Source organism: Pituophis catenifer, unplaced genomic scaffold (assembly GCF_029215685.1).
Source record: "Pituophis catenifer annectens isolate HBS135680 unplaced genomic scaffold, rPitCat1.0.hap2 SCAF_3, whole genome shotgun sequence".
Lineage (NCBI taxonomy): Eukaryota > Metazoa > Chordata > Lepidosauria > Squamata > Colubridae > Pituophis > Pituophis catenifer.
The window spans coordinates 18,071,071-18,086,544 of NW_027256883.1; the positions used below are offsets into that span (position 1 = coordinate 18,071,071).

The following is a 15,474-nucleotide window of genomic DNA, read 5'->3' on the forward strand; positions in this document are numbered from 1 at the left end:
TGACAAGGATAATAGTTATACAACCATATTACATGGGTAAATATCCTTAGACATAAAGACAGTACTATGGTAATTAGATGTTCAGCAGAGTGATGGCACAGGGAAAAAGCTGTCCTTATCTCTAGTTTTTTTTTTTGGCATGCAATGCGCTATTGCAACATCCCAAGGGGAGGAGTTGAAAAATATATGTCCAGGATGTGAGGGGTCTGTAGATATTTTCTCCGCCCTCTTTCTGATGCGTGTAGTATACAGGCCTTCAATGGAAGGCAAGCTGATTGCAATTGTTTTTCTGCAGTCCTGAGTTGACACAGAAAGAACATTCTTTGTTGGGCCTTTTTAATGATGTTTCTAATGTTGGGTGTCCATTTCAAATCCTGGGAGATTATAGTACAAGTTGCACAAGTCAGTTTAGGGAACTATGTGTGCGTATGTGTGTATGCGCATATGCCTTTACTTCAGTGTTGATTCCTGGCTGAACTAGTCCCTGAACTAGTCAGTATTTTAGAAGTGATTTACCATTGCCTCCTTCTGCTCAACAAAAAATTCCCTCAACACTGTCAAACTATTTACTAAATCTGCACTACTATTAATCTTCTCATCGTTCCCATCACCCATCTCCTTCCACTTATGACTGTATGACTGTAACTTTGTTGCTTGTATCCAGGGTGGATAAAAATCAATGATTTTTTTAAAAAAATAAAAAAAATCAGATTTTTTTGATTTAAATCGGATTTTTTTGATTTAAATTGGATTTTTTTGATTTTTATCAAATTTATTTTAATAAAAAACTTTTGGGGTAAAAATCTATCGTAAGATAGTTTTCTATTTAAGATGCATAAATAATTTAGTTTATTCAGCATGAAATGGAGCTTAGTTATGTAGCATGAAGCTGTATATTCTGCAACACTGGGACTATCGGTGAGTCAACAGTGGGTCAAAGGAGTAGCAGAGATGACAGTTGCTCTTTAAAAATTATGATTTAAATCGAGTTGATTTAAATCAAGCCTTTTTACTAGTGATTTAAATCATGATTTAAATTGTGATTTAAATCAATTCGATTTAAATCAAATCCACTCTGCTTGTATCCTTACGATTTATATTGATTTTGATTGTTTTCTGATTGCTTATTTCTACCCTATGACTATCATTAAGTGTTGTACCTTATACCTCTTGATGAACGTATCTTTTCTTTTATGTACACTGAGAGCGTACGCACCAAGACAAATCCCTTGTGTGTCCAATCACACTTGGCCAATAAAGAATTCTATTCTATTCTATTCTATTCCATTCTATTCTATTCTATTCTATTCTATTCTATTCTATTCTATTCTATTCTATTCTATTCTATTCTATTCTATTCTATTCTATTCTATTCTATTCTATTCTATTCTATTGTCTCCTTCCTTGGGCTTGAGAGAGAACTGGCCCAAGGTCACCCAGCTGGCTTTGTCTCTATGGCAGAACTAGAATTCATAGTCTCCCAGTTTTTAACTCAGTGCCTTAAAAGCTACATCAAACTGGTTCTCATTTAGGAGACTAGTTGGAGCAAAATTGATCCTAGCCCAGAATTGAGCCCAGGCTTGCATTTAAACCCCCAGAAGTTGAAAATGTCTGTGTTACCCATCTTGGTTTCTTTACAAAGCAAGGGCAGGATGACAGGTTTGACTTGGCTTGTTGTTGTTTTTTTCCACTGAGATTTCAGCCTTGGGTCAGGGAATCCAGTGGACTCAATGGGGGCACTTTTGGGTCACTGCCAGGGAGCCGACTGTTCAGATCCTCTCTTCCATCTTCCATACTCAAGTCTTTGGAATCTCCAGATTTTAAGGCTGCTTTTTTTTTTTTTTTGTAGGCTAGAAGAGATGGGGATCTGTCATGTGGTAACTGTTGCCTTCTCTAATTGCCTACAAGTGGCTACAAAGCATTTCCTTGTTGGAAAAGAAGATCTTAGGACAACAGGAAAAGATAGTAGGGCAGCTGCAGCAAAATTTGTTATTTTGGAGGTAAATGGGAGTATATCAGAGGTGGTATTCAGCAGATTCTGACTAGTTCTGGAGAACTGGTAGTGGAAATTTTGAGTAGTTTGTAGTAAATACCACCTTTAGTTGGCCCTGCCCCCATCTATTCTCTGCCTCCCGAATCCCAGCTGATCGGGAGAAAATGGGGATTTTGCAGTAACCTTCTCCTGGAGTGAGGAGGGAATGGAGATTTTACAGTATCCTTCCCCTGGAGTGGGGAGGGAATGGAGATTTTACAGTATCCTTCCCCTGGAGTGAGGAGGGAATGGAGATTTTACAGTATCTAGAGTATCTAGAGCCTTCTCTGTGGGCGCGCCCACCCTCTGGAATCAACTCCCCTTGTGGCTTCGGCTGGCCCCTGACCTTCGCACCTTTCGCCGCGAATTAAAAACTTGGTTATTCGAGTCCCCCGGCCTGGACTGATGGGGTTGTTTTTTACGGGTTTTTAATAGTATTTGATCTAATTAGGCATTTTAATTTTGCATGATGGATTATTGTGGTTTTATTGTTGTGAGCCGCCCTGAATCTGTTGGAGATAGGGCGCCATATAAGCCTAATAAAATAAATAAATAAATAAATAAATAAATAAATAAATAAATAAATAAATAAATAAATCTTTCCCCTGGAGTGGGATGAGAATGGAGATTTTACAGTATCCTTCCCTGCCACACCCACCAAGCCATGCCATGCCCACCAAGCCACACCCACAGAACCGGTAGTAAAAAAATTTGAATCCCACCACTGGAATAGACAATCCTACTGTGGGCCTGTTGGAGTCCTGCCCATCTCTAACCACCCAAGACAACTCTTGCATGTGGCTTAGAATGTCCACATGTCAGGTCTCTAGTTGTATCAACTGGGAAAATACCATCTTTGGTATTTTGAACCAGGTTTATACTGCCTAAATAATGAGTTGCTTATGAGGTGGAGGCATTGTTATGAGGACATGTTCTTTGCAAATGTGAATTGGGTGTTTTCATGCTGTGGAAATCAGGCTGTTTAGATGAGTTCTTCCACTATTAAATCTGCATGTGTTGGCAACTTCAGTTACATATTCAGTTACCACCCTCTTCCCGCTGTTTAATGCAGCAATAATTCATATCATCTGGCCACAGCTTCATAGGAAGGTGTGGCTCTGTTTTGTAAAGAGATGATTTCTTAAAACGGTCTGGGGGGAATGGCGCATCATTATGAATCTTGGCTTCCCTTTCAAAGTAGGAAGTTTGTTCTTCTAACTGCTACACGTAGGAAAGAAGAATACTAAATAGTAACAGAGTTGGAAGGGACCTTGGAGGTCATCTAGTCCAACTCCCTGCTTATGTAGGAGACATGTACCAGGTATTTGAACCACCGAACTGCCGACCTTTCTAATCGACAAGCTCAGTGTCTTAGCCACTGAGCCACCTAATCAGGCTGAATAAAGAAGAAACAGGAAGTGCTGTATGGACTCTTAATAATGATGTTGTAGAGCAGCTTAATTGCTCCATGGGTTTAATCTACAAAATACTTAATCCAGCCCAAATAGACTTGTAAACATGAATGCATATTTAGTCCTTTGGCATGGTTCCCTACTTTCCCCCTAAGCGCTCATTGGAACCTTTTTAGTATTCTTAAACAATTGTGCTGGCTGCCGGTCCATTTCTACGCACAAATTTACATACTGGCACTCGTTTTTAATAATCTTTTGTGATCTGAGATTAGGTAAAAGCACTCTGGAGTCAAGTTTAAATCCAGGCTCTTAGATAGTGTTCTTGGCCATGGCTAGAATGCCAGGACCATCCCTTGGCTATAAATCTCTGACCTTCAACTTGAAATCCTTAAGGCAGGATTTGCCAAATTCAAGTGACGTTTCCCCAATAATTCAAGGGCAGCCTTTCAAAAATGGGTTGCTATTGCTCTCTTTAGGAATGTTTCTTGACTTCCCAGACTAACCTCAATGTTTTTGGATGGTCTCCCACCTTAGTATTAACCGGGTCTTGATTCTGTTCATCTTTTCAAGATCAACCAAGATTGGCTAGGAGCTTATTAAGATGATCTGGGACGAGGTTGGTCAATGAAGCATTGCCAAAAAGACAGATAAAAACAACCCTTTAAATCTTATTCCTCCCTAATCACTTCCCTCCCCACCAGCTTCCTGAACTTTTAACCTTTCCTCCTTAAATCTTATGGTTCTGCAACTTTCCATAATTTTGGTTTCATTGCTTTTTTCTGTCTCACTCCCTACTCTTGTTTCATTATTGTGCCCTGATGAATTTACTCGCTGCTTTCCAGGCAAGACTTCTTCACCCATTTGTCTTATACTTATGTTCTTGCTGAGTCAGGATAAAAGGAAACTGCCTCATTATGGAGTCAGAGTATTTGTCTAAACAGCCCTATATTGTCTACTATAAGGATGTCCATGGCTGGCTGGGGAATTCTGGGAGTTGAAGCCCACAGACCTTAAAGTTGCCAAGGTTGGACACCCCTGGTCTACTCTACCAGTGCCTGACTCATGCCAAATGCTGAGGCTCTTCGTTTGCACAGCAAACAAAATTTCCAATACCAAGTATGTCTGAGAAGGGGACATATCTCCCTCATTTTTCTCAGCAGGAAGATCCTACACAACTTTTCAGCACATCTGGGAACGTCTGATATTTTTCAAAGGGGGAGGGGTAGAGAAATTTCTTTCCCTTTCATCAGTGGTTTCCTACATCTTTAATCAGTTTCCCAATGAATTAAAACTCTGTTAAGATTGCTTTAGTGATACAACAGTCCCAGCAGCAATATTTCACAAAAGCAGGGCTAGTATGGGCTGTGGTAGTGCAGTGGTTAAAGTGCAGTACTGTAGTACTGCTGTAGTAGAAGTGCAGTACTGTACTTCTGCTGACTGCCAGCTGACTGCAATTTGGTAGTTCAAATCTCACCAGGCTCAAGACTTCCATCCTTCCCAGGTGAGTAAAATGAGGACCCAGATTGTTGGGGGCAATATGCTGACTCTGTAAACCACTTAGGGAGGACTGTAAAGCACTGTAAAGTGATATATAAGTCTAAGAGCTATTGCTATTGCTAGTAGGCCATTACTTGCCAGTTTGGGAAAGGCAAAAGCCCCATGTCAATCTGCTTCTTTTTCTCAAAGACAACCACCCCCCAAATTCTGCCAAGTGCCATCAATGGGGGCAACTCTGATGATAGATCTATGCATGTAAGAACCTGAATGTTTTAGACCCCAGAAAGGGAATGATGGACAGACATCTCCCCAAAGCTATTGTTTCCAAGGACTCTTGGATGAAAAGACTATTAGGCACAAGAAATCAGGAACCAGGATTGTTCAAACGAGTACAAGTTTGTTTCATGCTAGCTCTCAACAAGAATCTTAACTACTAATGGTCAGGAGAAATTGGCGGTAGATAAGAGTCAACAGAATTCAGGGAGGGCTGGATTTAGATCTCATGAGTGGAAGGGACTCCAAACTGATGACGTGCTTGACCCCTCCCTTGGGCTCAGCCTGGTCATCTCCTATATAGACAACTATTAACATTACTGAGATCAACTTTCCAAAGGTTCATATTTCAGCATATCGTATTTGTTTTGTAGCATAAAGAGAATCCACAGAGATGAGTCTGAGATGTTTGCTGATCACCCAAATTGTTACTTGAACTGAATTTGAGATTTCTTTACCTTCCTTCCAAGTCTAAAATTTCTCTGATATCTACGGTTTATTAATTGCTAGCCACATGAAGAAGTGTCTGATTAATCATAATCCTTTCATCCTTGACCTTTTCATGCAAAGTAGAAAATTTAGCTCTGCAGGGTTTGGCCATCCTGGCTGATGATGGTGTACAAAATTCAAGTGGATATGCAAAGTGCAAGCAAAATGATTGGCTTAACTTTTGTTTAACTTATTTTATATTTCCAGTTTCATATTGTGAAGCTGACAAAGCCAGTGGCCCTTTGGACGCAGCAAGATGTATGCAAGTGGTTGAAGAAACATTGCCCCAGTCAGTATCAAATCTACAGTGAGTCGTTCAAACAGCATGACATAACTGGTAAAGTATGAAAATATCAAATTTATTTCATTTTAGAATAGATGTGCACGTGTTTAATGTCTTCTCATGCCATAAAGGAGTAACTTGTTTTATACGGGCATATAAAATAGATGTGATTCCTTGGAGCAGTTTGTGGATAGGGAGAAATAAACAGTGTGTGATGTGACATCATTTAAAGGAGTGATGAAAAGAAAATTTGCAATGAGGGAGTCATTCAGTGATTTTAAAAAAATTGTTTTAATGGACCTTTTGGGGAGTGAGAAATGCTTGTATTAACGATGTGGTTTAAGAATAAAAGTCAGGATGCAAATACAAATAATTAGTATCATAGGGCTGGAAGGGACTTGGGATATACCAATCTGCACCTTTATATATAAAACATATTCTCTTCCAAAGAGTTATGGCACCCATGAGTAAAACAATGGCTCCTGAATTTGGAATCTTAGCAATTACTTATCAGAGATTTGGACTAGAACAGTGGTGGGTTGATCCCGGTTCTGTCCGGTTCTTTAGAACCGGTAGTAAAAGTGGCGGGAGGCTCCACCCACCCGCCTGGATGTCATAATTGACGATCTGTGCATGCGCAGAAGCTTATGCACATGCACGCTCCTGTTGTGAACCGGTAGTAAAGGTAAGTAGAACCCACCCCTGGACTAGAAGCTCATCAAGGTCTGTCTATGGAGATTCTCAATCATCCAAGTCATGGTTGTCCCAAAAGGGCTTTTCCAAAAGACAACTGGACTTCCTTGGTTTGTTTCTTTGAAAATGTTTTCCTTCTCATCCAGGAAGCTTCTTTGGTTCTAACTCTAACTGATGAAGCTTCTTGGATCAGAAGCGAAACATTTTCAAAGAAAAAAAAAACAAGGAAGTCCACTTGCCTTTTGGAAAAGCACTTTTGGGACAACTATGGCCTGGATGATTGAGAATCTCCATAGGTCTCCATTGATGACCTTCTAGTCCAACTCTCTGGTAAGTAGTTGCTGAGGTTCCAAATTCAGGTGTCATTGTTTTACTCTTGGGCGCCATAACTCTTTGGAAGCAAATATGTTGCATATGTAAAGGTGCAGCTTGGTATATCTGGAAAGTGTACGTGAGTTTCATAGGATTTCACTACTCTTTTTAAAAAAAGGCATTAGGAATTAGAATCCTTTATTGGCCGTAACTAAAAGTAAAGAAGAGTTAGACTTCTGATGTAGCTCCACCTTCTAATCCTTCACTGCATCTAGTTTCTTCCTGCCTTCCATGTTTCCTCTGAAGCCACATGGAACTCATCTGAAAAAGGAGAAGCAGACTGCTCTTTTCTTTGCTATCTTTGGTGACTTTTGTTACATTTACTATGTTTCTTCCGTAGTCTCAGAAAGCTAAGCCGGGTCTAATGCTTGAAGCTTTTAGAAATACCAGGGATGTAGGCTAGATTGCAAAGTTGTAAAAGAAGCAGCCAATTCAAATTACTTCTCATTTACCTAAAGTGCATTCCTTTCTTAAATCATTTTTAAAAGCGGAGAAGACTCTACAGTGTGTCTTTTGCTTTACTCCCTGTACTACCTACTTCTGGATTGGGATAAATATCATGTTTCTCCAAAAACACGACCCACCCCAATAATAAGCCCAACCCTAATTTTTATGGGGGGTGGGCCTAATGTTATCCCTACTCTGAAAATAAGCCCTGGGCATGGCCAGCACGAGTGGTGGTGCGGACGTGGGGGGCAACTGTCCGGCTGCAGCTGCAGCCTGCTGGCCCTTTGGACAGCACAAATACCGCTTTTGCCATTCTCTCTGGGTGCAGCGCTTCTGCTTGTTGGGCCGCTTCTCCGAAGCTGGCAGCTCCGCGGCCAGCTGCTTTGCTTTTTCCCTCATTTTGGGAGGCTCACAGGAGGACAATGGGGAGGGTGGTTTTCCTGCCTGTCAACCATTCCTCAAGCTCAGCACAGACTGAGGGAAGGATGACAGGCAGGAAAATCCCCCTCCCCATTTTCCTCCCATTTGCCAAAAAGCCTCCATTCCAAACACTGAAGGTTCAGATTTTTTTTTTAATTTGATTTATATGCCGCCCTTCTCCGAAGATTCAGGGTGGCTTACAATGCGTTAAGCAATAGCCTTCATTCTTTTGTATATTTTATACAAAGTCAGCTTATTGTCCCCACAATCTGGGTCCTCATTTTACCTAACTTAGAAAGGATGGAAGGCTGAGTCAACCTTGAGCCTGGTGAGATTTGAACTTGCAGTAATTGCAGGCAGCTAATGTTAATAATAGTGCTTTAGTCTGCTGCGCTACCAGAATGGAGGCAACAGTGCGTCCATGGTGCATCCAGCTCACCGAGTCTGGCCTGCTGCACCTCAAAAAAAGTAAGGCTGACTCGGTCTTATTTTCTGAGAAACATGGTATTTAGAAGAATATTTACTCAGCAGTAGAGCCCATATCTTCACACAGAAATTCCCCATATATATTCCTTGTACAGTGGTTAACACAGATTCATCAGGTAGTATATTCTGTATGTATCCAATATTTATCATTACTCTGAAGTGTAGTTAGATAATTATGCTCTTAATAATTAAGATAATTTATTTGGGGACTAAGATTTCTAAAAACAAAGACATTTTGGTATAAAAGTGAAATATACAGATAGAAGATTAGCAAACATGCCTATTTTTTTATCGTTTTTTTTTATTCATAAAATGACCTGAGATCTGTTCTCCCAGGCACATTTATTAGATATATTTCTATGCCGCCACAATCAAAATGACTCTCAAAGGCTTACTTAGGAAAAATATATAAAACATACCCAGTAAAAAGAAACACAATGGCAATTCAGCAATACAATTCAACAACACTTTCTTCATCTCAATGCAATTTAAAAAAAAAAAATGAAGTGGAAGAGAATAATTGTATGAAATTGCAAGAAGGGTGATGCTGCATAAACTGTGCATCTATTCCCTTGATACAAATCATGAGTAAAGCTGCATTGGAAAATCCGAGTAGGATTCATGTATCATTTTTGAATAATTTACCAGACATTGCTTGTCCTCCTTTTTTTAGTCCCCGCCCTGAGTCTCCGGAGAAGGGCGGCATATAAATCAAATTAAAAAAAAAAAATTACCTTTGCCATTAGAGAAGACACTGAGCTTATGATTTTATTTATTTATTTTATTTATTTATGCAATTTATATGCCGCCCTTCTCCCGAAGGACTCAGGGCGGCTTACAAGAAGGAAGAAAAATTACATAAACAAAAAATCAATTTAAAATTAGTTAAAATTAATAAAAAAATTAATTAAAATTATTAAAAAAATCACCCTGACGGATTCAGCCCATTTGGTGAAAAAGCCACATCTTCAATTCGCGGCGGAAGGAGAGGAGGTCAGGGGCTGTCCTGAGGCGGGTGGGCAGCCCATTCCCGAGGGTTGGCGCTCCCACAGAGAACGCTCTCCCCCTGGGGGCTGCCTGCCGACATTGTCTGGCTGATGGCACCCTAAGGAGGCCCGCTCTGTGAGAGCGCACCGGACGATGGGAGGATGGCAGGAGATGATCCTGCAGATACCCAGGGCCTAAGTCAATTAGGGCTTTATAGGTGAGCACCAGCACCTTGAAACCTTGAAACGATTTTTATCTAAATGCAGCTTCATCTGCCAGAAAGGGGGTGGGTGGGTGTCTCTTCAAAACCTAAGTCCCTATCTATGTACTGTAGCTTTCCTTAGCAACATACTTGAGATGTGACAGAGTTGCTAGATTGTGGAGTACTGGGTGCTCTCTGAGCTTGGTTGTTGAGCTGTGGTGGCACAGTGGTTAGAATGCAGTACTGCAGGCCAATTCAGCTCACTGCCAGCAGTTCGATCCTTACTGGCTCAAGGTCAACTAAGCCTTCCATCCTTCTGAGGTTGGTAAAATGAGGACTCAGATTGTTGAGGGCAATAGGCTGACTCTGTAAATTGCCTAGAGAGGGCTGAAAAGCACTGTGAAGCGGTATATAAGCCTAAGTGCTATTGCTATTGTTTTCTTGCAGATGTTTTGTTACCAGACTAAATATAGTGCTTATATCTCTGAAGATGCTACCTAGTCAGTTAATGAAATGTCTGCAAAATACAACCAAGCTCAGAGAGCACCAAGGTCTCCACAGAGTATACAGCTGCACCCTAAACTGCATATATTCTCTGACTGATTCCAGAGGTGAGAGGCCTTGAAGAATGGTTGCTCTGGTAGGGCACTAAGATATATATGTATGTATGTATGTATGTATGTATGTATGTATGTATGTATGTGAGAGGCCTTGAAGAATGGTTGCTCTGGTAGGGCACTAAGATATTGATTGATTGATTGATCGATCAGTTGCATGTATATGGCTTGAAAGAAAGTCAAAACCAAATACAAATACAAAAAAACCCAACACATATCATCCAAACCAAATGGTCAGTAAATGGCCAATGCCGCTAAAGTATACCATGTTTCCCCGAAAATAAGACCGTGTCTTATATTTTTTTGAACCCTGAAATAAGCGCTTGGCCTTATTGCCATGCACTCAAAAGCCCGATTGGGCTTATTATCAGGGGATGTCTTATTTTGGGGAAACAGGGTATTACAATTCCTAAAAATGGAGACTCTACTCATTATGGTCCAGAGGCCTGGGTCTCTTTCTCAGACCAGCCAGTTAATTCTTCCTATCATGAAATTGTCTTAACATTGCTCCTCAGCATGCTGGGAATGTCAGAATGGCAGCTTGCAATCTCAGTCATCCACATGGGAAATTTAGGGCAGGTATATCAATAATAGAATCCAAGCAGTTACTTCTTTTGATCCTACTACAACAGGAGTGTCAAACTCAAGGCCTGGGGGCCAGATCTGGCCCATGGAGTACTTAGATCTGGCCCTCAGGGCCGCCCTGGAGGACCTGGCCACGGTGCTTCTGTGCTTCTGCACACAATCCTCCCGAGCTCCATTTTTTCTGACAGAGGGTTGTAGGAGGCTGTGGCAGTTGAAAACGGAGCTCGGGGGGCCATTTTCACTGGTAGAGCACTCGGGCCGCCACAGGCACCCCCCAACATGACTGACATTATGCTGGCCATGCCCCCCCTGACCACATCCCCCCCAAGGTCAAACACAACCCTGATGCAGCCTTCAATGAAATTGACTTGACACCCTGTCCTAGAAGAAATACAGGAAAAGATTGCGAAGAGTTACAACTAGGTTGAATTTCTTTCTTTATTGCAGTTGAATGGATAAATCATTGAATGAGGTGCATTTGGTTAAGGGCAGCTCTTCTCATGGTATCATCACACATTAGCTAAATAGTGGAGTTACAGCGTGTATCAGGTTGATAATGCCAGAATTAAGAGTAAATCAGTTTTTTTCTGATTGTAGTTATATGCAATTTGAGAAATCATCAGTTTCATCGTAAACATTGCCTATAGTCTTGCAACCACCTCCAAAGACACATTGAAATAAGAGTAAAAGTCAATGGTAAAGGTTTCCCTGTTCAGTCATGTCCAACTCTAGGATGCATTGCTCATTTCCGTTTCTTGGCTGAGGGAGCCGGCATTGTCGAAGGTCATGTGGGCAGCAGGGTTATACGCCAAAGGCTCATGGAATCTGTTACCTTCCCATGGAAGTGGTACCTATAAATCTACTCATGCTTGCACTTGCTATAAAAAAATGCATGCTTTCAAACTGCTAGGTGAGCAGTACAGAGTCCTTTTTTCATGTGTTTAGACCAGGGATGTCAAACTCAATTTCATTGAGGGCCGCATCAGGGTTATGTTTGACCTCGGGGGGCCAGGGTGGGCATGGGCAGGATGGGCATGGCCAGCTCAAGGTCATTCGTGTTGGGGGTGTCTGTGATGGCCTGAGTGCTCTGCCAGTGAAAACGGGTTCCCAAGCTCTATTTCACCTGCGATGGCCTTCTGCAACCCTCTGCGAGTGAAAACAGAGTTCGGGAAGGCCGCTTGCGGCCCTCGTGAGCTCCATTTTCACTGGCAGAGGCACCGTGGGTTGGTCCTTTGCTGTCTCCAGGGCGGCCCCCACGGGCCAGATCTAGGCACCCCACCAGCCAAATCTGGACCCTGGCCCTTGAGTTTGACACCCTTGGCTTAGACTGTAGAAAGCTGCAGTGAAGAACTGAGGGAACTACAAAATAAGATGTATTGCTAATCCATCATTTACACATTAGTCTGTTCTTTATAAAATAGAATTTCTAAAAATCAAATTCCTTCATTATCCCAATTGGCCAGTATGCTTGAAGCAAGTGGCTTGCCCATAAAACAAGAATTGGCTATAAAAAAATGTATAGTTTATCCGAAATTCACATAAAACTGCATTGTATTAATCAAAGGTTTAGTAAATGGTGCTGAAGGGATTGTAATGGCATTACAGTAATGCTGAATGTTCCTGGTGGCTTTGTCCATTTAGTTGCTCATTTGGTTCGGAAATTTAGGAGGAAATGGAAAATATTGTTTAACAGTCTTCAATAATTAATGATAATGTCACTTTGTGACCTATTTTTTTCCAGAACTTATACAATTATAGCATACATGAAATTAATTTAGATTTTGTTTTTTTGCGTGCCTGATTGATCCTAGTAAAACACTGGGAAATAAGCAATTGATTTCTTTTGATCAGTGATTGTTAAAACTGTGGAAAATAACCATGGCTGGAAAACTAACCCAGCAGCAAAAATTCTTCAAGATCCTTTTAATTAAAATTCATTTCATTCATATTTGGTTTTTAGTTAGGTTAACAAAGTAATACTAATACATCAACTCTATTTATGTAATCACTGCTAGGAAAGAAATATTGAATATGAATTTAAAATATGAGTGCATCTCTCCAAAAGATCAGAAACTATGCTTTTCATGTAATTGCTGTTTTCTCTGCCTCTGTTGCTTTTCCCCCAAGTTGTTTATAATTCAAAATGTCTATATGTGTATGTATTAAATTTTTTTAAAAATAAGTACATTCAATATGGATATCAGAAAGTCATTTCTAAATAGATGTCTCCTTTGATTCATGCTTGATTCTTGTTAACTTCATGGACATGTTTACAAATGCTTTTTAGCTGTAGTGTGGAACCAGTTGAAGGGGATGTGATGGCTCAGTGGCTAAGACGTTGAGTTTGTCGATCGAAAGGTCGACAGTTCAGCGGTTCTAATCCCTAGTGCCGCGTAATGGAGTGAGCTCCCATGACTTGTCCCAGCTTCTGCCAACCTAGCAGTTCGAAAGCACATAAAAAATGCAAGTAGAGAAATAGGGACCACCTTTGGTGGGAAGGTAACAGCGTTCCGTGCATCTTTGGCATTTAGTCATGCCGGCCACATGACCACGGAGACGTCTTTGGGCAGCGCTGGCTCTTCAGCTTTGAAACGGAGATGAGCACCGCCCCCTAGACTCGGGAATGACTAGCACATATGTGTGAGGGGAACTTTACCTTATGGAACCAGTTTGGTGTAATAGTTAAGACAACCGGCTAAGAGTTTTAGTCACACCTTAGTCATGAAGCCAGTTGAGTGACCTTGGGCCAGTCATTCTTCTCAGCCCTAGAATGGAGGCAATGGCAAGCCACTTCTGAAAAATCTTGCCAGGAAAACTGCAGGGACATGTCCTTGTACTTACTAGGAGTCAACCCTGACCTGGGTTGACACCAAAATAAAAAAATATTATGAAAATGGTCTTGGATAGATATCCTTGGATTTCCTAGTGTTCTAATTATTTGACCCTGCTTAGCCTTGTGAGAGACCAGGTGTCTTCCAACAACTCTGCATAGACGTTGGGAGAACCATGTTCTAATTACAGCAGGTGTGAGTAAATTTTGGCAGTTTGAACCCCATAAACCTCATCATCTCAAAAGCTGTGCTCTTTGGTTAGGTTGGTGTTTTCATTCTTTTTTTTTCATTCATTCTTTTTTTTCATTCAGCTCATCAAGTGCTGAGATATCACAGTGTATAATATATTTGTGCAAAGTATCTCTGATAAATTGGTAGGAAAAAAAAAGAGAAGAACAATGCTTTGTCTCATTTGTAATGGATTTTTCAGCAGGATGCTCTGGAGACATATAATAATTTTTAGCTCCTCTAGGGGGAGCTTGAACACAAAATACAATGCTTGTTTCAGGAGACACAATAATACATCTTCCAGCTTTTGGGAATGAATTGAAAGGATTAGAAAAAAATAGTAATTTAATTCAACGGATCCTTTTAATATAATGTTGTAATAATAATTTTAATTAGCAATTTTATGATGTTTGTGTATCTATATTTTTCTTGACTGTACACTGCCTTGAGTCCTACGGGAGAAAGGCGGTATAGAAATATAATAAATAAATAATAAATAATATTTCCCCGTTTAAGCTACAAGAGGCATCGCTTAATGTAGCTGCATCTTTCTGTTTTCAAAAATTAGTGATGTGTTCTGTTTGTGTTTTAATCAATTTATTTTTATCTGTTTATTTTTGTAAAAATTTAAATGTAAGCTACTTTATTCAGTTGGATCAGCAAAAGTGATATACCGTATTTTTCGGAGTATAAGACGCACCGGAGTATAAGACGCACCTACCTTTTTTGGTGAAGAAAAAGAAATCTCCCTCTGCCTCTGTGCAATTTTGCCTCGTTGCAGCAAACAGCCTGCTTTACTTTCATTTTCGTTTTCAGAATAGCTTGATTAGCACAAGGAAAAAAAAAATCTGCTCCAGCAATTTACCGAACTGGGAGCAGAGGTGAAATGCAAAAATCCCTGCCCTCCCCCCCATGCCCAGCTGAGCCACGCAATCATCAGAGGCTTTTTTTTATTTTTAAAACTATTTTTTTCTACAACCTCTTTGGCCAAAAAAAATGCTTTTAAAAGTAAAAAAAAAAGCCTCTGATGATCGCACAGCTCAGCTGGGATCATCAGAGGCTTTTAAAAACATTTTTTCTGCAACCTCTTTGGCCGAAGAGGTTATAGAAAAAATGTTTTTAAAAGGAAAAAAAGCCTCTGCCGATCAGGCAAGTCAGCTGGGATCGTCAGAGGCTTTAAAAGCATTTTTTTTACAACCTCTTCAGCCGAAGAGGTTGTAGAAAAATGGTTTTAAAAGTTAAAAAAAAAAAGTTGGCCACGCCCACTCAGTCATATTACCCCCACCACCAAGCCACGCCCACAGAACCAGTAGTAACAAAGTTTACATTTCACCACTGTTATGGGGATGCTGCAATGATGCCCAAGTATGAAAAATGGCCATAAGTCACTTTTTTCAGTGATGTAACTTCTAACAGTCACTAAATGAACTGTTGTAAGTCTAGGACTACCTGTATTAAAAACAAAATCAAAACAAAAACTTTTTCTTGAATAGTTAAAAAGCAGGCAGTTGTCTATTTGGGGGAAAAAAACATCTTGGCAAAGGGCAGTCTGCTGGAAAATACCATCATTAATATCTCCAAACATCTCTGCCCTCACAATCTATAAAAGTGCTTAAGGAA

General features: G+C 40.4%; 1 protein-coding gene across 1 annotated transcript in view; it reads left to right on the plus strand.

Moving 5' to 3' along the window:
• SAMD12 (sterile alpha motif domain containing 12) overlaps positions 1 to 15,474 on the plus strand; it is a 317,116-nt gene that overhangs the window by 81,381 nt on the left and 220,261 nt on the right. The window contains exon 3 of the mRNA XM_070942042.1: positions 5,911 to 6,040. Within this exon, the coding sequence (XP_070798143.1) occupies positions 5,911 to 6,040 (130 nt within the window). The remainder of the gene's footprint in view (positions 1 to 5,910; positions 6,041 to 15,474) is intronic.